This window comes from Eretmochelys imbricata, chromosome 6, assembly GCF_965152235.1.
Source record: "Eretmochelys imbricata isolate rEreImb1 chromosome 6, rEreImb1.hap1, whole genome shotgun sequence".
Lineage (NCBI taxonomy): Eukaryota > Metazoa > Chordata > Testudines > Cheloniidae > Eretmochelys > Eretmochelys imbricata.
The window spans coordinates 58875397-58901851 of NC_135577.1; the positions used below are offsets into that span (position 1 = coordinate 58875397).

Genomic DNA, 26455 nt, shown 5'->3' on the forward strand with positions numbered 1-26455 from the left:
AAACATTCACACGCTAAACAACTCCTCCAGCCCCACATCCCAGCCCACACCGTCGTGCTAGAGAGAATGACTGAGGCTCGGAGATATTTTTGTTCTCTATAATTGAAATCTCTGTAATTTGTTTCTGGGTTTGGGATTCTTCTTGGGGTTTTTGCAGTGTGTTTCTGGGAATATTCTCCATCTCTGTATTCAGTTACAGTAAAATTTGAGGCTAAATACCTCTTTTGGGTCGGTCCGTCTCTCCAGTGGGAGGAAACTAACAAAAATAATACTGTTAAGACATTAGAAATGGGAAACTCAACTGTCACACCCAGGGCCCATGTGTCAGGGCACCAAACAGTGTTGAATCTCTCTCTCTGATTACACTAGGACATGGTTTTCAAACGTGATTCCAAAGCCGTTTTGTCCCAGCCACACTAATTGGTCAAACTGTTCGAAAGCAGTTCAGAGGAAGTGTTTAAACCTGGTTCCTAATATTGGTGTAAAATCCTGTGTAGTTGGGGCTTTTGTCCCAGGTTTTGTTCAGAGCCAGGTTAACTCCAAAGGCCACTGTTTCAGGCTCTCGCTACTGGAGAATGGGAGTTTCTGTCTTTAGGACTGGCTGTTTCTTATCAAGATTTACCCAAATGCCCCTCTTCCCAGCTAAAGCCTTTCAAAGGTGAGGAGAAGGCAAAGCCCTTGTCTCCACAGCAGCATGCTCATCATCTCTGGAGGACAGGACTGCTTGATTTCTCTATATAGATCTGTGGGCCATAGGGGCCCTGATGCGCTCAGCCCAACGGCACCTCTACAGCCAAACAATACATGGCCCTCTTCCCCCTGCCTGTGTTTGGTGTGTAATCTACTAATGAGGCAGTAATCTACAACAGGCAGTTCCAGGGGCCTGCAGCTCCCCTCATCTCTGGTATGGAGGTTCAGCCCACAGAGACAACACATCCCAGGATTAGCTGGGGATGAGGCATTGCAGGCTGGGACCTACCATCTCTGCAAGGCTTTATTCAATCATAGAATCATAGAATATCAGGGTTGGAAGGGACCTCAGGAGGTCATCTAGTCCAAACCCCTGCTCAAAGCAGGACCAATCCCCAACTAAATCATCCCAGCCAGGGCTTTGTCAAGCCTGACCTTAAAAACCTCTAAGGAAGGAGATTCCACCACCTCCCTCGATAACCCATTCCAGTGCTTCACCACCCTCGTGGTGAAAAAGTTTTTCCTAATATCCAACCTAAACCTCCCCCACTGCAACTTGAGACCATTACTCCTTGTCCTGTCCTCCTCTACCACTGAGAATAGTCTAGAACCATCCTCTCTGGAACCACCTCTCAGGTAGTTGAAAGCAGCTATCAAATCCCCCCTCATTCTTCTCTTCTGCAGACTAAACTACCCGTTGAGCCTGACGATCTATCCACCTTTCTATCCACCTTATAGTCCATTTATCCAGCCCATACTTCTTTAACTTGCTGGCAAGAATACTGTGGGAGACCGTTTCAAAAGCTTTGCTAATGTCAAGGAATAACATGTCCACTGCTTTCCCCTCATCCACAGAGCCAGTTCTAGTCATAATCAGTCATTATCTAGTATTAGATGAAGGCAGCTGCAGTCTTGGTGCTCCCAGCAGTTACCAGATGTGGCCCCTGGTTAAGGCTGGCCGTGAGCTAGGGTGAGCTGTGGTAGTGATTGTTGCAGGTCTCTCTCCCATCCCCTCTCACTGAGTCAAGGCTGCCAGTCCCGCTCCCTGCAGCCAGGTCAGATGATTTGCAAGGTGCCACTTGTCTCCCTGCAAACCCTGAGGAGAGGCCACCAAACTCATTTTTCTGCTGACCTTTTACAGCCATTCCCAGTTAAAATGAGTTTTCATCTTCCAGGTCGGGCCAGTTTGCAAAATGCAGCCAGCGTGATGAGCTCAGGCAGCTGCAGCAGACATTCCTGCCCTTCTAAAGGCCCATAAAGGAGAGTTTAATAGAGAATTCAGACTGCCTCCCACCCCTTTCCCACTCCTCTTCCTCCCCCCTTTCTTGGCTTTTAGGTGAGCAGAAACCAGGCTGCTCCTGCTGATGGGTTTTTTTTTCTGTCTTAGTGCACAGCAACTGCAGTTTCCCAGCTCAGCTCCACTGCCTGCTAAGAGCTCAGTCACAAATCAAGTAGAAAGTGCCCCTTAGCATGACACCCCACCCCCGAGAGAACCCCTGAGCCAGGTGCTCCATTGTCCGGTGGAGCTCTCCTACCGGTGAGTCCCCATGCCTGCTCCAAGGACAAGAGATGGAGTGCTCCAATGGATAAGGCGCCGGACTTGGGATCCAGGAGATCTGGCTTCGTGCTCTTCCACTCACTGGTTGTGTGATCTTGGGTGAGACACTTCACTTTTCTGTGCCTCTGTTTCCCTCCCACCCTTAAGCTGTCTTCTTTATTTAGACTGTAGGCACTCCAGGGCCGCGACTGTCTCTTGCCATGTGTTTGTACAGGCTGTAGCACAATGAGGCCTTGATCTAGTTGGGACACCCGGGGCTACTGTGACACAAATAAATCATAAGGATGAAAAATGTCAATTTTTCCTTCTATTTACAAACTGATCTTCAGCATTTTACCTGGACCTCCCGGGCGGGGCACCCTACTAACACCTAATATTCTGCAGCAAAGGATTCAGACACTGGATTTTGGCTATGCTATTTTTAATGCCTTGGCCAGAGGCCACGCTGATTGGATCAGTCCCGAGGCACCTGGTTTCTCTCGGTGCAATACCCAGGCTGCTGGGCACACTACATGGGCCCTCTGTCAGTGCTTGTGCCAAAAGGCCCCCTCTAAGCAAGCCCCAGGCCAGAAGACGCTTTCAAATGATTACTATTTTACTGAACAAGTTGCATTTTGGATACACACTTTGGATACGAGCATGTACACAACTGAGCAAGAGAGAGTGAATTGCAGCCGGTGGCAAATTCTGAAACCCCATTCCTTCCCCCAGCAATGAATGAGGCTCCAGGGTCAGCCCAGCCCCCTCTTGGCTTGCATCTCTGTACCCTGTCTCCCTCACCTTCATCCCCTGGTGCCATTCCTATGCTCTGAAGGGGACAGCTACATCCGTCCTACTGATGTTGTGGCGGGGGTCATGTCATATTCATGCCTTAGCTGCATTTACTGAGCTCTTCCAGTTGAATTTCACCCCCCCAGGAACGGTCAGTTTCATTGCACTCTTTTATTTACAGAAAACACAGCGATAAAGCATTAATTTTGTTTGTTTTTAGCAAACCGCCCGATCAACTAATTTAATTTTTTTTTTTTGGCACAAAGAAATGTCACAGGTGTTACCAAACAACCATGGATCAGCAACCAACTGACTGCCCAGCCCAATAACACAACTTAAACGAACAGACATATCGAAACGAGATTGAAAAATGAGGAGGTTATTCCACATTCAGCTAACAGCATAACCTGCTCAGAACTGGGAGGCAAGGGGAATTATTCTCAAGGGGACACCACCATTCATAAATTATATATATATATATATATATATAATCTCTTACATCGTAAAAGTAAACAGTGCAAAAGTACAGTACCCCGGGTACCCTTCGGTATGGAAAGCTTGAAGCTTGTTTTATACAGTGTGTGTGTGTGTGTGTGTGTGTGTGTGTGTTTTGTAAACATTGTTACCCAGCCGCACTTCTAGCTCTTGCTCTGAGACACCCCATGCCCTTGTGTCCAAAGCGCACCATGAGCGGGAGCTGTCTCCTCGCCGTAATGCCTTTGAGATTCCCATTCAAGATTTAGTGCAAATTTTGGAGAGAGAGAGGGGAAAAAATAAAATCAAATAAGGCAACAGTTAGAAACAGTCCGTATCAAAAAGAGAGCGCAATGCCTGGGTTACGAGAAGGGCAGAAAGTCCCTCTCTTCCACCAGGCTGATGGAGAGATTCTTCAGCTCTTCCTCCGAGCCCACCATTTTGTAGCCAAGCTGCACCAGCACCTGCTGGCAGGCGTTCTGAGTAAACTCCACAATCTCGTAGGAGAGGCGGAACCGCCATTTCTCTGCTGTCGCTGCCGAGTTCCGGACAGTCCCATACTTGTGTTTGGCTGAGGACCTGTCCCCTCTTGTATTGTTTTGTATCCATCGCTCGACGTTGCTGTCCATGGGAATACCCAGGAAACCGTAAATCTCCTCAGTCTTTTTCATGGGATTTCTGGCCAGGTCTTCGTACCTTACCAGCATGTATTTGCCCTTAAGCCAAGGTGGTCGGTTTAATCCAGTGGATACAGAGTTCAAGAAGTCCTCGCAGACCGTGGTGAGCTGCGTCACATCCAGGTTGTAGGGCTTCCTACCAGTACCATCCCAGATCCTCCAAAGCCTGTATGTGTCTCGGAAGGTCTCGCTTCTGGAAGCCAAGATACCTCTGGGGTCCCTCACCAGCTGTATAACCTTCAGGTTTAGTCTGGGATCCTCCACCAAGGCTCTGAGGTCACTGACCTCCGGCACCCGCACTGTTTTGATGGCCACATGCCCATGCTCTTTGCATGACTCAGTGGCCAATGTCAGGTTCAAGGTGCCACACTTTTTCACACAGTCCCCTTCCTCCAGGTGGATATCAATGGGCCCCAGTGATTCACAAACAGGCGGTGAGCACAGGGCCTTGCTGGCGCCCCTGCGGAACAGCCGGTCCGTCGTATGGTTCACCGGCTGGGGTTTGATGTAGTTCTCGAGAAAGTAGAGGTCGCAGTCATAAAGGCTCCTCAGCAAGTCTCTGCTAGCACCCAGCATGACCCGCCTGTCAGTGGTGCTCTTGCTCTGGGTCAACTTTGGGATCAAGGTGTACTGGACATGGTAGAGGGGCTCAAATAAATAGAAGACATCAAAGTGCTGGTTAAACAACTGTCCAACAAAAGAGGAGCCACTCCTGGTGGTGGCCAGGATCAGAACGTGCGTCTTTCTGGAGAGGTTATAAGCAAAGGTTGGGCTCTCGTCACATAGTCTGTCAGCCGACTCAGTCTCTTGGCTCAGGCTGCAGTTCATGGGATTGGGGACGGGGCAGCTGTGGAAGGACTTGGCTGTGAAGGTTCGGATTGCCGTGTACTGGATCGCGATGGATGCCAAGGCTAGTAGGAGGACAGCCTTCCAGGAACATTGCATGGCTGGTCACCTTCATGGAGCTTCTTTTCAGGTTGTCTTAGTATCTGCAACACAAAGAGAGGTCACTAGATGAACAGAGAATATTGCTCAGGACCCGGGTATTCCCTGCACTGAATGGAGGTTGGACTGTGAAATGACAAATAAGGCCAGTAAGCATGCTAGCAAGGTGGATATCAGCCATAACCATGTGGCTCAGGGAGTCATTCCCATGCTACGCACCTCCCTATCCTATCCCATCAAGATGAATGAACATTAAGGCACATCCTGCTAGCCTCAGAAGCCATATCCACAGAGAACTTCAACCCAGGAAATAGGGTCCTTCCTGCATAAAATGTATGGCTCTCAGCTCCCTCTGTGCCTTGCACCTGAGACTGTGGGGAAGGAGGCGAGCAATTGCCCTGGCTACACTATGGACATACCTTCCTGTGCAGTCAGTCCAGGGGAGTTCACGGCAGCTGCGCAAACTCATGGAATCCAATAAACAGGCTGTTTGCTGTGCCATGTATGTAAGTCACGCCATCCATCAAAGTCACTAACACCCAGTCCTGGTAGGACTGCAAGAACAGGGCGGGGGACCTAGAGACCGGGTGAGTCCATCTTTCTACCAGCTGGCAGTGCAGTAGAGTGACCAGTGTGTGCCAGCATGTGCCTGCTCAGAGTGAGGCAAGTGGCAGCACCTTCACCTCTCTCTCCTAGAGCTGCTAAAGTCCCCCCTGGCCAGGGTAGCTTGGTGAACCTGAGTCACTGTGCAGAGCCCAGATTCAAGGGATTTCAGCAAGCTGGATGGGCCCGACACAGCATTGTGGGCTCCCAGATCCAACATGCTTTTCTAGCTGCCAATCCTGCAAACCCAGCCTGGGATCTGACAATCAAACTAGATTCTTGTCTTTTCACACCAGTGATAATGGTTCTGCCATCAGTTGCTGCTGTGCAATCCCACCACTGTCAGATTCTGTTCTCAGTTGGAGTCCCCATGAGCTGGGGCCAATCCTGTGCCTAGATACTACGGTATTGGGCATATTAGAAATAACACGCATACAGCACACGTTCTCCCCCTCTCTGGGCTATCAAGAAAGACAGCACCACAGACCGAATGCAAGGCACTTTGCTGATACATGGCAGAGCTCCTGGAGCTGGGCACATTCCTTTCACTGCCAATGGGAGCTAGAGCCCAGAATGAGCAGCTCCCTAGAAACAGCTAGAAAAATGGATTGTGGCTGATGTGGGTGCAGGGCTTGAGGGCAGCCATGTGGCCACGTGCTCCAATACAGACATGACAACAGGGGATATTTGCCAGGAGTGGAGGATGATTGATTGAGGCAGTGGAAGAAGATGGTATTCCTGCTTCTGCTCACTGCAGCAAATAAAACTGCTGAAAAACAGTTTATGCTGGAGGCCACTGAACTTCCCATCTAGAATCACAGAGCCAGCAAACAGCTGTAAACGGGAGTTTGAGGGGGAGTTCTGTTGGAGGAGAAGGTATTTGTAGCTATTTCTATTTGTAGAGGCTGGTAGGGGAAGTCTGCTGGGAGAGAAGCTGAGCCCTGATTAGAGGGCGGGGCTTCTCTGACTAGGGGTCCTATAAAGGTAGCCAGCCAGTCAGGCAGCAGCACAGACAGCTGCGGCGGCATAGAAGCTAGCAAACAGAGCTGTCAACAGGGGAGTTTGAGTGGGAGTTTGCAAGGGGAGTTTGTGGGCAAGACTAAGAGAGCCAGGCAGAGGAACAGACAGGGTAGTGAAGTCTGGCAGTGTTTTGGTGCTCGTTGGGGGTTTGTTTTGCTGTGGGTGGTGTTGGTTTGGTTTGGTTTGTGTTTCCCGGACTAACAGGACTTAGGTGAGAAGGCGATGACAAATACAGAGGCAGCAGTGGGAGTGACCCAAGCAGTGAAAGACACAATGAAGATGACTGGATGTAGAAGCTGTGGCATGTACAAGATCCTGGAGGGGGTACCTGAAAAGAGTTTCGTCTGCATGAAGTGCTGCCTGATAGAGCTGACAGAAGAAAAGATCCGAGGCTTGGAGATGCAGGTGGAAACTCTGGTTGAGTTTAGAAGGGGGTTTGAGTGGATGATGGAGCAAAGACATGAGGAGGCTGAAGAGAAAAGCTCAGACTTGCAGATGGAAGCAGAACCAAAGAACTCTGAGGGGAGACTGCTGGGTGAGGAAAGTGGACAGTGGAGGCATATGACTAACGGAACCAGGCAGAGGAAAAGACGGGCTAGTGAAGGAGAAATAGAGCTCAGGAATAGGTTTGCGGATTTGGAAAATGAAGAAGGGGCACAGCAGGTGGTCACTGAAGGTGAGAGGGCAAAGAAAAAGAGAAGAGCAGCTAGTCCTATAGGAAGAGGGCAAGAATCAATGGAGATAACACCAAATATGAGCCCCAGGAGGATACGGGATAGGTTGCAGAGGATTGCAAGGGACAACAGGAATCGAGAGGACTTGCAGCCAGAGGGAACAGGGGATAGACTGCAGAATCGCACCATCACCAGGAAAAGGCAGGTCTATGTGATTGGGGACTCCTTACTGAGAAGAATAGACAGGCCTGTAACCAGAGCTGATCCAGAGAACAGAAAGATGTGCTGTGTGCCGGGTGCTAAGATATGGGATGTGGACCTGAGGCTGAAGAGGATCCTAATGGGAGCAGGAAAGAATCCACTGATTGCCCTTCATGTGGGAACAAATGATACGGCTAGATTCTTGCTGAAACGTATCAAGGGAGACTATGCCAGGCTGGGGAAGACGCTTAAGGAAATCAAGGCTCAGGTGATCTTCAGTGGGATTCTGCCTGTTCCTAGAGAAGAGCAACAAAGTTGTGACAAGATTATGACTATCAACAGATGGCTCAGGCAGTGGTGCTATAAGGAGGGCTTTGGGATGTATGGCCACTGGGAAGCATTCATGGACAGAGAACTGTTCTCTCGGGATGAACTTCACCTGAGTAGGGAGGGAAATAGACTTCTAGGATGGAGGCTGGCACAACTGATCAAGAGAACTTTTAAACTAGGAATTTGGGGGAGATGGCTGGGAGATGTCCAGGAAATCTCCACGCCGGATTTTAACATTGAGAGGGAAGAAAACAAATTACGAAAGGATACAGCCGTGGGTAGGAGAATGGACATAAAGAGGAATAGTAATGTACATACCAGTCTAATAGGTGACACTGGTGGTAGAATGTCTGTGCCTAATCGGGTAAAGAATGTGAGCGAAGCCAAATGGCAAAAATTAAGATGTTTGTACACTAATGCGAGAAGCCTAGGTAACAAAATGGAGGAACTAGAGCTACTGGGGCAGGAAGTGAAACCAGATATTAAAGGGATAGCAGAAACATGGTGGAATAGTAGTCATGACTGGAGTACAGGCATTGAAGGGTATGTGCTATTTAGGAAAGACAGAAATAAAGGCAAAGGTGGTGGAGTAGCATTGTATATCAGTGATGACGTAGACTGTAAAGAAATAATAAGTGATGGAATGGATAAGACAGTCTGGGCAAAAATCACATTGGGGAAGAAAGCTACTAGAGCCTCCCCTGGGATAGTGCTTGGGGTATGCTATAGACCGCCAGGATCTGATTTGGATATGAATAGAGACCTCTTTAATGTTTTTAATGAAGTAAATACTAACGGGAATTGTGTGATCATGGGAGACTTTAACTTCTCAGATATAGACTGGAGGACAAGTGCTAATAGTAATAATAATAGGGCTCAGATTTTCCTAGATGCGATAGCTGATGGATTCCTTCACCAAGTAGTTGCTGAACCAACAAGAGGGGATGCCATTTTAGATTTGGTTTTGGTGAGTAGTGAGGACCTCATAGAAGAAATGGTTGTAGGGGACAATCTTGGTTCGAGCGATCATGAGCTAATTCAGTTCAAACTAAACGGAAGGATAAACAAAAATAGATCTGTGACTAGGGTTTTTGATTTCAAAAGGGCTAACTTTAAAAAATTAAGGAAATTAGTTAGGGAAGTGGATTGGACTGAAGAACTTGTGGATCTAAAGTCAGAGGAGGCCTGGGATTACTTCAAGTCAAAGTTGCAGAAACTATCAGAAGCCTGCATCCCAAGAAAGGGGAAAAAACTCATAGGCAGGAGTTGTAGACCAAGTTGGATGAGCAAGCATCTCAGAGAGGTAATTAAGAAAAAGCAGAAAGCCTACAAGGAGTGGAAGATGGGAGGGATTAGCAAGGAAAGCAACCTTACTGAGGTCAGAACGTGTAGGGTTAAAGTGAGAGGCCAAAAGCCATGTAGAGTTGGACCTTGCAAAGGGAATTAAAACCAATAGTAAAAGGTTCTATAGCCATATAAATAAGAAGAAAACAAAGAAAGAAGAAGTGGGACCGCTAAACACTGAAGATGGAGTGGAGGTTAAGGATAATTTAGGCATGGCCCAATATCTAAACAAATACTTTGCCTCAGTCTTTAATGAGTCTAATGAGCAGCTTAGGGATAATGGTAGGACGACAAATGGGAAGGAGGATATGGAGGTAGATACTACCACATCCGAGGTAGAAGCCAAACTTGAACAGCTTAATGGGACTAAATCGGGGGACCCAGATAATCTTCATCCAAGAATATTAAAGGAACTGTAAAAGCGGCAAAGAGTCCTGTGGCACCTTATGGACTAACAGACGTATTGGAGCATGAGCTTTCATGGGTGAATACCCACTTCGTCAGATGCATGTTATGGAAATTTCCAGAGGCAGGTATAAATGTGCAAGCAAGAATCAGGCTAGGGATAATGAGGTTAGTTCAATCAGGGAGGATGAGGCCCTCTTCTAGCAGTTGAGGTATGAACACCAAGGGAGGAGAAACTGCTTTTGTAGTTGGCTAGCCATTCACAGTCTTTGTTTAATCCTGAGCTGATGGTGTCAAATTTGCAAATGAACTGAAGCTCAGCAGTTTCTCTTTGAAGTCTGGTCCTGAAGTTTTTTTTGCTGCAGGATGGCTACCTTTAAATCTGCTGTTGTGTGTCCAGCGAGATTGAAGTGTTCTCCTATAGGTTTTTGTATATTGCCATTCCTAATATCTGATTTGTGTCTATTTATCCTTTTACGTAGGGACTCTCCTGTTTGGTTGATGTACATAGCAGAGGAGCAATGCTGGCGTATATTACATTGGTGGATGTGCAGGTGAATGGACCAGTGATGGTGTGGCTTGGTGTTCATTCCCTTGGTGTTCACACCTCAACTGCTAGAAGAGGGCCCCATCCTCCCTGATTGAACTAACCTCATTATCCCTAGCCTGATTCTTGCTTGCATATTTATACCTGCCTCTGGAAATTTCCACTACATGCATCTGACGAAGTGGGTATTCACCCACGAAAGCTCATGCTCCAATACGTCTGTTAGTCTATAAGGTGCCACAGGACTCTTTGCCGCTTTGACAGATCCAAACTAACACAGCTACCCCTCTGATATTAAAGGAACTGGCACATGAAATTGCAAGCCCATTAGCAAAAAAATGTTAAGGAATCTGTAAACTCAGGGGTTGTACCGTATGACTGGAGAATTGCTAACATAGTTTCTATTTTTAAGAAAGGGGGGAAAAAAGTGATCTGGGTAACTACAGGCCTGTTAGTTTGACATCTGTAGTATGCAAAGTCTTGGAAAAAATTTTGAAGGAGAAAGTAGTTAAGGACATTGAGGTCAATGGTAATTGGGACAAAATACAACATGGTTTTACAAAAGGTAGATCGTGCCAAACCAACCTGATCTCCTCCTTTGAGAAGGTAACAGAATTTTTAGACAAAGGAAACGTAGTGGATCTAATGTACCTCGATTTCAGTAAGGCGTTTGATACCGTGCCACATGGGGAATTATTAGCTAAACTGGAAAAGATGGGGATCAATATGAAAATTGAAAGGTGGATAAGGAACTGGTTAAAAGGGAGATTACAGCAGGTCCTACTGAAAGGTGAACTGTCAGGCTGGAAGGAGGTAACTAGTGGAGTTCCTCAGGGATTGGTTTTGGGACCAATCTTATTTAATCTTTTTATTACTGACCTTGGCACAAAAACTGGGAATGTGCTAATAAAGTCTGCGGATGACATGAAGCTGGGAGGTATTGCCAATACAGAGAGGGACCAGGATATCATAGAGGAAGATCTGGATGACCTTGTAAACTGGAGTAATAGTAGTAGGATGAAATTTAATAGTGAGAAGTGCAAGGTCATGCATTTAGGGCTTAATAACAACAAGAATTTTTGATATAAACTGGGGATGCTTCACTTGGAAGTAACAGAGGAGAAGGACCTTGGAGTATTGGTTGATCACAGGATGACTATGAACCGCCAATGTGATATGGCTGTGGAAAAAAAGCTAATGCAGTCTTGGGATGCATCAGGCAAGGTATTTCCAGTAGAGATAAGGAGGTGTTAGTACCATTATACAAGGCACTGGTGAGACCTCACCTGGAATACTGTGTGCAGTTCTTGTCTCCCATGTTTAAGAAGGATGAATTCAAACTGGAACAGATACAGAGAATGGCTACTAGGATGATCCGAGGAATGGAAAACTTGTCTTATGAAAGGAGACTCAAGGAGCTTGGCTTGTTTAGCCTAACCAAAAGAAGGCTGAGGGGAGATATGATTGCTCTCTATAAATATATCAGAGGGATAAATACCATGGAGGGAGAAGAATTATTTAAGCTCAGTACCAATGTGGACACAAGAGCCAATGTATATAAACTGGCCATTAGGAAGTTTAGACTTGAAATTAGACAAAGGTTTCTGACCATCAGAGGAATGAAGTTCTGGAACAGCCTTCCAAGGGACACAGTAAGGGCAAAAGACATATCTGGCTTCAAGACTAAGCTTGATAAATTCATGGAGGGGATGATATGATGGGATAGCCTAATTTTGGCAATTAACTGATCTTCGACTATTAGCGGTATCTATGCCCAGTGGCCTGTGATGGGATGTTCGATGGGATGGGATCTGAGTTATTACAGAGAATTCTTTCCTGGGTGTCTGGCTGGTGAGTCTTGCCCACATGCTCAGGGTTTAGCTGATCGCCATATTTGGGGTCGGGAAGGAATTTTCCTCCAGGGCAGATTGGCAGAGGCCAGGGCCGACTCCAGGCACCAGGTGCTGGGGGCGGCAGTCCAAATGGGGCGGCAGACCGTGTCCCGCGGTGACAATTCGGCGGCAGCTCCGCTGCTGTTGCGGCGGCAGCAATTCAGCAGCGACTGCTTGGGGCGGCCAAATTGGTAGAGCCGCCCCCAGCAGAGGCCCTGGGGGTTTTTCGCCTTCCTCTGCAGCGTGGGGCACGGGTCACTTGCTGGAGGATTCTCTGCACCTTGAAGTCTTTAAACCACGATTTTGAGGACTTCAGTAGCTCAGACATAGGTTATGGGTTTGTTACAGGAGTGGGTGGGTGAGATTCTGTGGCTTGCATTGTACAGGAGGTCTGACGAGACAATCAGGAGGTCAGACCCTTCTGACCTTAAAGTCTATGATTCTATGATTCCTTTGCTACCTCCAGAGCTGGGCCTGGGCCTCTTGGTGGAAGCAGAGCTCGGCAGGAGTCCAGCCTGGTGATGAGGGGAAGCAGCAATGTTTGAGTGCATGCTGAAGCAGGAGACGTTCAATGTCTGGGGTGGAGACAACTGTTCATAGAACCAAACTATTGGAAAACAAACAACATGAGAACCAACCTGCCACCATCCCTGCTGCCTCCCACATACAAATGGAGGGGGTGCCCAGCCCCACTCTCCATCATCCTGCTGTCACAACCGCAGCTACCTGCCCGGCAGCTTATTATTTCATTCTGCTTTATACTTTTTTTGCAGTGATTTCCTCCTTGTTGGCACTGGGGGCAATAACTAGACACGCCTCCATATTGCAATAATAATAGCTAGCTCTTACACCTGTAGATCTCAAAGACCTTTACAAGGTGGTCAGTATAGTTATTGTACAGATGGGGAAACTGAGGCACGGGGCAGCAAAGTGATTTGTCCAAGGTCACTCAACAGGCCAGTGGCAGAGTCAGAAATAGAACACACATTTCCTGAGTCCCAATCTAGTGCACTATCCCCTAGGGCACATGGTCTCCCTTACAACAGCTGATGGTGACAATGAGGATGACGACACCTCCTCCTAAATTGTCTGATGTTTTCAGCAGCTTGTGGCAGACTTTATAAGACATGGACCAGGCAAGGGCCTGATCCTTCCCAGGAGCGTCTCAAAGGGAAATCTAGAAAGTCTGGCAAAAGGGGGTCAGTGGCAGAACCCCCTAGAACCCAGTAGTGAAGGTGGGACAGGGTGTGCAAATGGCAGGGGCAGTGAGGATGTGACACAGAGGCAAGAGCAGGTGAAAGGGGAGCACCATGAGCAAAGGATGGAGAGGCTGAAGAGTAGGAAGTATTTCCTGTGGGTGAGGCTGTGGCCCAGCCCCCTTGAACAGAAGAGGTGGAACCCTGTGACTGTGGCCCATGTGGCCTGCTAGGCCCCCAAGCAATGCAGCATGTTAATATTGGAAACAGGCTTTTAAAATATTTAAAATATTTTGAATATTTAATATTTTAAAGTCCTGTTTAATGAGCTGGATAATGTAGGCCCCTCCCCCTCTGCACCCTGGGGTGTCTGTGCTGGTTTGTGGTCTGAACTCAACAGCATCTGCTTGCTCCAGGGGCAGCCCAGCATGCAGCTGATGCTCACCCATAACGGTACCCTGAGCTCAGCCAGGGGAAGAGCATGTACAGGGGCTGGAGCAGAAGGGGAGGGGGGTCAGCCCTGGCCAGCAGCTGCCACAGCTCCCCTGCTCTCCTACATACTGTTGTCTCTCATAGCCTTGGCTGCAGCCTGCCACAAAGCATTGGCCCAGCACGCAGCTTTCCTGCTGCCCGCAGGATAATCTGCTCATCTGCTCGCTGGTAGAGCAGGTAAATTGGAGACAGCTGTGACGCAATTGATCCTATTCTTCTCTCTTGTGAGTAGCTGTGAACCAGGCTCGGGCCATCGGCTCTCGGTGTATGGATGGGACGGGGCGTGTGTGCGCACGCATTGCGTTGCAATGAAGGGTATCTCTGTGTACACTGGCATTTGTGTCCATACGTGCACAAGGGTGTGTGCACACACAACTAAGTGGTCACACAAGCAGATTCTCCTCCCTCACTTTGGGGGGGCCTATCTACCCTCCCCTGTCCCAGACGGCTGCCCAAGGAGAGTCTGAAATCAAACTCAGATGGCTAATGCTAACTGCAGTGACCAAGCCAGTCCACCCTGGAGGGTAGCAATGTGGCTTAGATGCTTCCCAGCCTCAACCTTCCCTCTACGAGCTTCCCCGGGGACTCTTTTTCCTCCTGATTTAGTGCTTTACACATACATCTCACAGAACGTGCCTCCGGGTAGCGCTGTGCATTTGTAGCTGCAGCCCTGGGTGCACGTCTCCATCTGTGAGTAAGGCTCTGCATGTCAGTGCATATGTGTGTCTCTGAATGACTATCTGTATGCCTTTAGCCATGACACACATGATTATGTATGTATGTAGGCCCCCATATGTGCTTGTGTGATCTGCACATTAACAATTAAATTTTGCCGTGATGGGTGCTATAGAAGAACCATCGGCAGCTGGGTCTTTGCATGTACCGGTCTCGGTGTCTCTGTGAGAGTATGGTGCACATGCCTGCATCTTGCTGCCTGTACAGCCATGTGTCTGCATATGCATTATGAGATGCCATAGGACCTTGAGGTTCTAATCAAAGTGCTAACCAGTAACTTCAGGTAAAACCAATTTAATGGACCCAGATATTTTCAAATCACTCAGTGATATTAGTAGGTCCCTCTGAGGGTCTCCCCTCAGCCAGTTCCTCCTCTTCTTTCCTCTCTTTTAGACACACAGACTCACTCTGTGATCCAGAGTAACAGCTCTGAGATTTTCCTGAATTAACCCATTGTTCCTGTACACCTAGCAGAACAGGGAGGCCTGTTTCTCCCTCTCTCTCTCTCTCTCACACGCTCTTCCCCCCCCCCCCAGTGGCATGCTGGCCACTAAAACCCAACACCGCTGGCTCCTCTAGTACCAGCTAAGGGACAAACACTGGGAGGGGATTTCTGAGTTCTAGCAGGGAGCTGAACTGGCCAGCCCAGCTTTAGTATGCAGGGCCTGTTCAACCACAAAGCTTCTGTGGCTTTAGCATATTAAAATTCCTGACAGGCTGGGAAAAGCGCAAAGTTCCTGGTGATTTTCCCCCTGAGAGGTTTCTGCTGTTGGCGGCATGTGGCACACCCATCACCCTGACGTGCCTGACTCTCAGGAGACGCTGCGAGCATCGTTCACTCTGAAACACAGCGGGGGTGGGGGGATGCTTTGCTAAGCATGGAGCCTAGCTTAAACCCCCAGTGGTTTTACTCTTGATTTTGTTTAATGACTGAGCCCAGCTCTCATAATGCTACATGAGGCTCGGGCATGTTTTTCTGGGGGCGGGATGACTTGGGGCATTGGGAATGGGGCAAGGAGCCCTTCACCACCACGTCAAATCCATCCCAACATAGGTGCTGGAACAATTTTTAAAATTGTTAAAATTTAAGCTGAAAGTTATTACCATGTATTTGGTTGTTAGTACTACTTCAAGCCAGGGGTTCAAGCCAACCCCTAGTTCCAGCATCTGTGCATCCCAGGCTGACCGTGACCACAAGTTCTTCCTCTCTGATAGCTGTTTGGTGGCCCCTAGGAGAGAGGAATTGGTGGCTTTCAGTTCAACCCCCATTGGGCAAGTGTCCATGATCACATGATCTGCACAATTACTAAATTTCGTTCTTCCTGACAGCCTGAGCAGAGGGGCTGAGGACTCTAGGGCAGGGCTGAGCCACAGTGATGGTGCAAAGCGAAGTGTGCCCTGCCCTTGTCCATATTGAACCTGTTCTGGGGCTAAACAGGAGGATCAGGTCTGGACCTAGCACTTTTCACCAGTGTTAAATATATACCCACACTTTGCTTTACTACAGTTTTCTGGGCTGCTGCCTGCCAGTGCCGTGCTGTGTCTTGGGGGCAGGGAGATGCAAGATGTATCCATTGGGGATCCTACTATACACTAGCCTTGGCACATCAGTACTCACCTTGCATAGGGAGGCTGCCCCAAAGGGACCCAGGCACCAATGTATCCATACAGGAAATCTCACAGCTTCTCTATTCTCCTGTCGAACCTCCACCCCCACCCACAGAGAAATCTTTTGGACCCACCTATGTCCTACCACCTCTTTTCTTGCTTCCTCCAACTCCTCCCACCACAGCCTTCACCTCTGCATGTTCTTCCCGTGCTTCCCCAGCCACACGCCCATCGCACCATTCCAGTTACTAAGGCTCATTGTTCACAATTAGGAGAGATGAAGGGCAAGACCCTGGCTTGCTCTCTGCTCCTGGTCCTGTGGAAAGGGAGGCTAACACGCACACGGCTCTCAGGCACAGCAGCATCTTTGCCAAACAGCCGTATTTAGCTTCAGTTTTCTATATGCAATATCCAAGCAGAGAACTCTCCATTCCCCTCTGGTGGCCACCAGTTCTACTGCGGCCTCCTAAAAGGCTCAGAACTTTCTTTCCTTTCTCCTGGAATATACTGGGGCAGGTGTGTCTTCTGAGCGTGGAAAGTGAGGGATATACCAGGCCGGCCACAGCCACACAGAGCGAGGCCAGGTGCTGAGTAGGCTTCCTGAGCCTAGGTTCTACCACTGGACCTGAATCCTGACCTGCAACTCAGTCGGTTGTTCCATTCTCGGGTTCCCCAAACACACACATAGTTCTGCTGATGCTCCTCGCTCCTGACCTGCAGCACCCCTTGCTATTTCAGCTATGCCAGGTTGTACTGGGGAGAGGGGGAGAGATTTGTATGGACACACATGTGAGACCAAAAGCAAATCTGAAGCCCAGCCTGGGCAGCACTCTGGGGGAGAGTCTACTGATTGCAGGTGAGTGGCCTGCCTGAATTGTGACCTCTCTGTGCCCCCTTCATAGGACTCAGCACCCACCAGTCTGGCAGGCTGTTCCCGCTTGGCCTGTTGCAGACAGTGGGGAGCTGCTGGGGTGAGGTCTCCAGGACGCCTGGTTTGCATTCTGAAAGAAAGTGTGATCTGTCTTCCCTCCCTTTGCCCAGGGCCAGGCCCTCGTGCCTCCCAGCAGCAGTGATTGTGTCACAGTTACTTCAGCAAGAGAGCTGGTCTCAGCATCAACAGCCCTATTGCATGCTAGTGGGTCACTGTCAAATCTAGAACAAGCAACACTCCATCAAGGCCAGCTCAGCGCAGCCAGGGAGAGGTGATTCCCCAGCAGGGACTGGCACGGCACAACACCTACTAGAGCATCTCAAGTGGAAGGCAGGGCCAGTTCAATGCAACTCCTACCAGCTGTATAAAAGAAACTCCTCTGCTCTCTCTGAAACTGGTGCCCTCTCAAGCAGAGATGCTTTCATCATCTAAGGACTTGCCTGGACATCCCAGCCTCCCCGCCCCCAGCAGGGTGAGGGTGGGGAGGGTCCACCTCCCACTCCTGCACTGATTGGGTTTAGTCTAACCCCAGCAAGGAGATGGGTGAGTCTGTGCTGCAGCCCCTCCAGATGTAGAGGTGGGATGGGAAGCAGTGAATGAGGAAAGGCAGGCAGCCCCCAGAAAGGCCAGGGGACACTCCTCTCTCCAAGTGGCTTGGCAGGGCTGTGACTGAGACCGCTCCTGGCCCCATGGCACTGCTGTTCCAGACAGTGCTAACCCACCGGCACGGGGGAGCTGCTGGAAAGGGTGGGCATCACTTTCCATACAGGTTTTTCCTGGCCTCCACTTGCCAAACACAGAGCCTACAACCAGGCTGCTGTAACAAACACCACCAGAGGGCGAGGCAGACACACCCCAGCTCACTACACCGAACACACAGCACACCACTGCAGGAACACATGCATGTGCCAGGGCTCGAACGTTCAGAAGGGCTCAGCCCCCATCCGGGCAGCCAGACTTTCAGAATTGCCCAGCTGCCATTTAAGCACCGTAATCAGAAGAGGTCGGCACATTGCACACTGAGCTCTTTTGGAAATCTGCCCATTGGTGTCACAGGGGCAGCAGCTGGGGGCTGAGCACTTACAAGAATCTGGCCCATATTTAGGTGCCTAAATGGGAGCTGAGTTCTTTGGACACTCCAGCCCCACTGGTGGGTGCTCAGAGCTTGGAAATCTAGCCCTGCTTTCTTTGGAAATGTGGCCTCACAGGTGTTGCTACACTAGGTTTATTTGTCTAGAATTTCCCGTCATTGGTCCCCACCCCCCCCACACACACACAACGGCAGACATGGGACTGATGGGTGCCAGAATTGTACACACTGTGTCCTGTGGACCTGGAGTTAGATGATGTGGTGGTAGAAATGCCAGCACCCTGTGTAACTTGGTGCGGCCACTGGTGGAGCTAAACTGCTAGTAGCAGCAGCGGGAAATATAGCCATTGCCAGGGGCAAAGCCTTTCCCAGTCCTGGGAGCTGATGGTGTAACCTTGCCAGGGTTCTCCAGCTCCGGAAGGTGCAGCTTTCCAGGACCTCCCTACGCACTCGTACCCAGCCCCCTCCCACAGCAGGCTACTGTCCCCACTCTTCCTGGCTTTACACACCCTATGTCAAAGCCACCCTCCTTCCAGCTGAGGGAGATGGGGCTGTTTGGAACTGTTTGGTGCTGGAGCTATAGACCCGGGGTTTCCCCTGGGTGGGTGGAGCTCAAGGCTCTATCTCTACCCAGCTGGGGAAGGAGATACTGGGGTGGGGGAGTACAGAGAGCTGTCCCCACCACCTGGGCCTGCATGCTCCCATTGTCCTCTTTATATGTGAGTTGTTTTTACATCTGACAGTGCTATGCGTGGGCTGCATTGCCCCAGTACACCAGCTACAAGCAGGGAGGAGTGACCTTTCATGTGCCAGGAGTGCCCAGCACGCGGACCTGAACTCTGCCCTTCCTTGTCCTTTGTTCATGGCCCTGATCTCCCAACACCTGCCACTACTACCAGGAAGGGCTCTAGGCTAATTCAGTGTTGCCAACTCTTGTGATTTTTTTGCAAGTGAGAGGATTTTTGCCACGGCTGGATCCCATCGTGTGGTGGTGAGGGAAGCTCCAGCCCACTTGGGAATTTCACCCTTGCCTGTGGGAAACCCTTTCTTATTGGTCCCCTGCCCCACTGACCCACCTCCTGGGGAAGAGCATCCTATCGGTGCAGCTGCAGGAAGAGCTCACTGCTTCCCCCCACCGCACCTCACAAGAGCCCACATCAGTCTCAATGGAGAGGAGAAGGGAGCAGAAAGATCCCAGCAGCTCAAGGAGGCTCTGCTCCCCTCTTCTCTGCCTCACTGCCGTACCCAGCCTGGAAGTGGGAGAAAGACCTAGCTGCAGCCAACCCCTGTCACACCAGGGAGAGAGAATGAAGAACCCCACAAGCTGCAGGAGGGGTAGAGGTAAGGCTGGGGTTGCGGACCTGAGCTGGGGGTTGGGGAGACAACCAGAACTGATGCAGGGACTGAAGGGACAGGATTGATTCGGAGGCTGGGTGGACAGAATAAATTGTGGGGCAGAGGATAGGCAGGCGTGGGAGTGAGAGTGCCTGCACAGGGGGCCAGAAATCACCTTGCCCAGTAAATCTGGGATAGTGGCCATTGCTAATTGTGAATTCAAAAATCAAATGACAGGCCAAAAACAAAACAATTTAAAAAAAAATCAGTTTGGGGCCAATCTCATTATTTTGTGGGCCTGACTCCTGATTTCTGAACCTTTGGGGTTGGCATTCCTTCTCCCTTGACCTCTGAACACTGTCCATGATCACTTCAGGCCCACGCTGTCCCCAGGATGCCATGCAATGACCAGTGGTAATTGTAGCAGGATGCTCCAAGCCATTCTTGGCCCTGGGATATGGACAGTGCAAATTTTAAAAGCAAAATTCCCCTCCTCACCCCGGATTCCCACTGCCTCATAGGAGGGGGGTTAAAGGCAGTGAAGCACCCATGAAAGGAGGCAGAGGTGGGTGGAAACACCTGCACCCACCTCTCCTGGTTGGCACAGCTACCCTGCAGACAGAGTGCAGGCAGAAAGCCAGCCTGGCAATCCAGGAGATTCAGAGATCAGTGCAATGAATTAACCTGAATGGTATAAGTGAATTACTCTCAAACAGAGCAACAAGTGTGGCTGGACACCCCAAAGCCCCTGGGAGGGAGTCCCCGAGCTAGGCATTCTCTTAACAAGTTTGATGCTACTGACTTGCTTTTAAAGCTCCATAATGGGAGTGCACAGCTGTATGCTCCGATCATGGCTGATCTCACAAACTAAGCAGGTTGCATCTGGTCAATAGAAAACGCAAGCTGCTACAGTGATTGATGTAGGGGATATTCCGCTCTCTGAATCTGCTGAGCCCAATGTTCCAGCCTGGTGCTAAGGGATGCTGTGCAGCTGGAGGTGCTGTCAAATGTCCTGTGATCATTCAAGAGCTCATGTCGCTTCTTTGAAGGTGGGGTGTGTCTCCCACGCATCACCCTATGTCCTGATCACATCCCAATGCAGGTTAGTCCATTCTGCTGCCTTAAATTCCCTCGGTCTACAGGAATCCTTTTTCCCCTGCCCTAAAAGGTTGTGTAGTGTTGCTGTGCAGCTACCTTACTTGTTGCTCCTCCCAAAAGGTGGCTGCACCCCGTGCAAGTGAAGTAATTCCTGTGGTCTGTAAAGTACTTTGGATTCCTCTAGAGTGGCATATGCTTTAAAATTGACGGTGTTAATACACGATTATTTTTATTATTATTGCTGTTAGGAAGGTTACTGAAGCTCCTGGGGGTTACGTTTTGTGGTTGCTCACTCCTCTTTTGGTGTGTCACTGAGGCTGCTCGCCTCTCTCTCCCTCTCACTATTTTATGCTCTTGGCTTTGCTAGCCGGATTTGGGTTCCCCAGCCTCTTTCAGCAGCTCCTGCCTTCCCATCTATGCAATCCCTATGAAATAGAGGGCTGTATTGAGGCCCGGCTCACTGATGAAAATAGGGCTAGCGGGGAAAGGAGATGGGGGGAAGGAGAAGATTCAGACCAGCCACCAGGTGGAGAGGGACTGTGCAGTTAGGGCAAAGGGTTGGAAGCCAGAGGCACCTGAAGACAGTGGAGATGTCGCATCACACCATGAGCAGCCCTACTGAGACCCAAAATAAAAGCCAGCCACCTTGTTGACAGCCTGTTGCTGCAGCTGAGGGAAGGAGTGAAGCAGGAGCCCTTCACTCCTATGCAGTGGAGCCCTGCACCTCTCCTACCACAGTGGGTCTGGATGGGGACTGACCCCTCTCTGTAGGTGTGCAATGTTGCCACCAAGCATTGTGTCTACCCCCAAAACTGATCACAATGAACAAGTCTGTTTCCATGGAAACCATAGAGTGACTCAGGACTTTGGGACCAGCTTGGATCATGATTGCGAATATCAAATGCTCAGGGAGATGTAGGGTCCTGTAGTCTGAGAACGAAAGGGACAGCGGCATATGAACTGCAGTGCCGACACACCCCTGGCAGGCAGTTACGTACACACACTTACACAGATACACAGGGTGGTGCACACGCACAACCATATAAAATCCACTCCACCAGTCTACAGCCACGAGCCAAACCCCTTCCTCTGACACTAGCGTTACTGCAGCAGCTGGGAGTCATTAGTGCAGTAGGCTTCTCTGGGGGCACGCACCCAAAAACCCAGACCCACCCCAAGGCCTAGCCACACTTGTGCACAGGGGCCACACCCACCCGTACCAACCATTATGCCCTTGCTGCAGTTCCCTTTCCCTTTACACAGTCTTAGCCCAGCTGCCCTACCCCTGACCCTGTAACTAAGAATAATTCAGTAGCACTGTCTCATCATAGCACCTTCCATCCCTGGAGCCCAACACTCTCTCCAGGCAGGGTGGAGTGTTACTATCCCTATTTTGCAGAGAGGGAAGCAGAGACATGGAGAGACCAGTAGTGCCTCTTCATGGCGCTGGCCAGTTAACGGGCCAGCAGGGCTCTCACTTCGCAGGGCTGTTTCAGTAGGAGCTCACCGCTCAGCCACAGCAATTAAGTTGTAAGATTGCAAAACAAAGACCAGCAGGGACCAGCAGTCTCTGGTTCTGCTGCTTCTCGACACCCCATGGTTGAAGAATGACTTTGTTTCTTAAAACAAACTGTTGAGGCCATTCAGACAGGGGAGACGGGGTCTTGATGGGGTTTAATTCTGAGCACCAGGCTCAGCCACGGTGCCTTAGTCAGATTTGAGTCTCTGGAAATCTGTAGGGCCATTGGGGTGACATATGGCCACTTGGGACAGCTCTGCTGGAGCTGTTAGTATCTCCCTCTACAAGCTGTGCCCCACACTGCTCTGCAGGAGCAAAGGGGGCTCAAACTGGGAAAGCTGGTCTTAAAATAACAGGAAGGAGCCATTTCCTACCCACCCCTTACTGGTGGCAGACATCCATCTCTAGGCACTGCAGGGGACCCAAGCATGTGCAGTATCTGTCCCAGCACCTAGGCACAGCAAGACCAGTCAAGATGGAAGTGGGGAGGCGACCCATATTGCCATGGAGTAGTCTTGCCTCTTCTTTAGTCCCATAGGAATACAGCTTCTCTACAAATCCCAGCAGGGTCAATGCACCCTTCACTTTCCTGAAGTGCTAAGGTGAGCACCATGCAGTCCCCTGGGTGTGGGCCCTTCAAATGGGACCTTAAAAGCTGAGCACCTGTCTATTCCATGTGAAAGATTCCATGGCACCTTTCCTAAGGGTAGGGCGTCCTTGCTCTAAACCTTCCTTACTCTTACGTGGTGCATTGTTCATCCACCAAGCTGCCTCCTCCACCCCAGAGGTGGTTGTGGGATCCTTTAGGATGAAAGGCACCATCAGAATGTACAGAAGGACAATGTGCCCTCCCCCACCTTGAAATCCTCCATGGTGGTTTCTGACAGTAATGAATTTTTTTTTTAGAGCCATATTTTTCCTGGCACAGGCATTTTGAGCTAATTAATTGTTGGCAACAAACTCCAGCCTCAACCAACCCAAACGTTTTCCTATCACAACAATCAACCTGTATCTAGTTAAACCTCTGCACAGCATCTGCCTTTCAGTCTGTAACTATCTGGCTATGCCTGGTACAGCTTCTCCTGGCTTCCAGCTTTCTCTGAACTGTCCTCCAGCCCATTCTATAGATTCACACCAGGAGCTTCTCTGGCTATTTGAAAGCTCATTATAACCTCTTTACAGCAATGCCCTCTTTCTATCTGTCTGTCCCATGACCAATTTGTTCATAGGGGCATCCGTTCATCATATTTCAGTGGGTGGTGCTTTTATCCCAGCAGTTCTCATCTCCTCCTTGGGACCCCCATGAGGTAAGAAAGCAGTATTGTTCCCATTTTACAGATGGGAAACTGAGGCATAAAGAGTCTAAGTGACTTGCCTAAGCTCACACAGGGAGTTTCAGGGCATAGCAGGGACTAGAACCTGGAACTCCACTGAGCCGTCCCTCCTCCCCCTGCTTCCCCTTTTCAACAAATATTTGGGTCCTTCAAAAGCCCAACCCCTTAACTATTCAGCATTCCTGTACGGAATCTCCATTTTAAAAAGTCCCTCAGTTTACACTAGGCTGGGTATTGGTGAGAGCTTTTCCCTCAACCTCCTTGTCCCTCACCTGTTTCAGGTAGTTCAGACCAGCTTGGGACTAAAGGATGCTCCTGCATCCAGTTATATAAGCAACTGATTATTTCTAGCCTCTAAAGTCCTTCCAAGAACTACAAATACCCAAGCAAACCAGACACAGCTGCACAAAGGGACAGGGAGTCTGGCCTCCTTGTGGTATTAGGGAAACTATTCCAAGCAATGGCGATCATTTATAAAGAAAAGGAAGTCTTCACCGAGGCTTGTTTCTATCGCCAGGTTTTGATCAAGAGGTTGTTAAAACCCACTTGTAATTGCTTCCCCTTTTGCCCCAGAGGGAGCTCCTAAGGGTTAATATCCCAGGACTGGTGCCAGTGTGGACCTGTGAATAGAGGAAATCCAAATCCGGCAGGAGAAGGGTCTGTGCAGAGAGAACAAAGGTCTGAGAAATAGGAATGGCTGGAGAGATGACTCCGCCTAGGCACTCCAAGTGATTTTTCATTACCCTGGAAAGTTGTGGCAGGTAATGCTAAGGAAAGGGTTGCAAGAGCAGGAGAGTAGATAAACAGCGGACACCCCATGACCTTTGGGGCAGGTAGGAAGAAGGAAGTAGCCAATGGGGGATTCCCATGGAACCCTGCCCAGTGCTTGGTATGGCTGGGGAATAGGAAATCTTCCTACCCTGCTGCCCCATGCCTTTACTCTGGGGAAGAAACGGCACAGCTCAAGTGCCCAGGATTTCTGCACAAGAAGGAAATCCGCTCCATGGGACTCTGAAGTCTTCTGCCCTGTGTGACCTCAATGCAACCTCCCAGCTCAGCACAAGGCAGGCACTTACTAGCATTTTGGTACCGTTGCTAGCATTAAGGGTGATAAGTAAAGCGCCCCCGCCCCACCCTCTAAGCACCCAGCACTGAGCCGCCTCACTGCCCTGAGTGGGAACCATCCACCATACACTGATGCCACCCTTTTAAATTGGTATCATCCCCATTCCTCTCCCCTCAATGGGAATTGCCTCCCCATCCCTTTGCTAAGGGATTTCTTCCTCCGAAATACCTGGCCATGGCCTGTGACAGGCTACTGGCTGGCTGGACACCCTGGTCTGAGCCAGCACAGCAAAGCCCATGTTCAAGTGCAGTTTCCCTCCTGCAAAAATGGGGATCAGCCCTTGCCTCCCCCCCCCCCCAGTACGGGGGCTCAGCTCTCACACCCTACACACTGCCCCCCAAAATGGGGGCTCAGTCCTGGCCCCCATGCACTGGCCCCCCAAATAGGAGTCGCCCCCACCCACCGTTGCTGGCTCTCCTGGGAGGAGCAGCCGGTGAGCTCTGCTCAGCTGCCCGGGAAGGAGGGGGTCGCACATCCGTGCCCAGCCCGCCCCCGCAGGAGCCGGAGCGGCCGGGTTCGCCCCCATCCACCTACCTGGGGATGAAGTGCGGAGCCGCTCCGGGCGCAGCGGCAGGAACTCCCGGCAGCTCATTGAGCCAGGGCGGCTGCTGGCCCCGTCCTCCAGCCGCAGTTCAGGCTCCCTCCGTCCCGGCGAGCAGCAGCGGCGGCAGCATCCTTCCTGGCGGGCTGAGCCCTCACTGGCCCCTCTGCATGGCCCAGGGGGCAGGCTCAGGCGGGAGAGCCCCGCAGGCTCGGCTCCGGGGGTCCCTGCTGCCCTGCCCCCTCCTGCTGCAGCCAAGGGGAACAGCTTCTACAGAGCCGGGCACAAGTTGCCCCCCTTCCCTGGCTGCTCTGGGGCGGACCAGCCTCCCCCGGTCACTGAGAGAGAGCGAGAGAACCAGGCACCTGGGGGGCGCTTCAGCAGGGGCTGCAATGGGGACTCATGCCTGTAACAAGCAAGATAAATCCTACTGCTGCCTGCGCGGAGACCCCAGGGAAAGCAGCAAACAAGGCATGGGGTGCAGGTCCCACTGTCCACGCCCCTCCAGCTCAGCTCCCTCCTGCCCCCCTTGCAGCCCCTGAGTCCCTCTTCCAGCACAGCAGAGTCCAGGATGTGAGAGCAGAGCCTCTCTCTCTTTTCCTCCTTGCACAGCTTTTCTCAGGCTGGCAGCTGCTCTGGGCTTGAGCTACAACTGCACAACAAGCAGCCTGCTCAGTAGAGCCAAATATGCAGCCAGCCCCCCTGTCTCACTCTGTCATCATCCCCACCCCTCTCTAGGGTTAGTGCACAGCCCATGCTCTGCACTGCCTCAGTAGGTGAAACATCCCTGTTCCAAATCTCTAGTCTGGCTTCCTTCCTTCTACTTTCAATGGAGATTGGCAGCAGGAGAGCCAGACGAATCTGCCCAGGGTAAGTCAGTGGCACTAGACCTCAGCATTAGCTGCTTTGTTCTGCCCAACCAGCAGAGAACTTTTGTGCTTCCAGATAAGTCTTCTCTCCGTCTTAAAGGGGCCAGCCCACTAAAGATCTTCACGCTCCGTTTATATAAAAATCACTCATTGCTGTTTCTGGACAGGAGCGAACTAAATGAGGAAAGCCCCTCCTAGGTGCGGGGTTGGGAGAACAGTAACCTGGCCCTGCTTTCAAGCAGAGGCAGCCAACAAGACAGACTGGGTTGTGAATTTGTGATGTGAACGAACATCCATTAGGGGTTAAGCTGAGACTCACTCAGGTCTCCAACTGTGAACTGACAGAGCATCATTTCGCCATGCCACTTGCTTGCCTCAGGCCAGATTGCTGGCTTCTGAATGGCTGATGAGGCCTGGTTTTAATTTTTTAAAATTTTATTTTGTTACAAT

General features: G+C 50.3%; 1 protein-coding gene across 1 annotated transcript; it reads right to left on the minus strand.

The window, feature by feature from the left end:
* Positions 1–3855: 3855 nt before the first annotated feature.
* CHST1 (carbohydrate sulfotransferase 1) lies at positions 3856–5115 on the minus strand. The gene has a single exon (XM_077820566.1). It carries the CDS (start codon positions 5113–5115, stop codon positions 3856–3858), a length of 1260 nt encoding a protein of 419 aa, XP_077676692.1.
* Positions 5116–26455: the final 21340 nt, after the last annotated feature.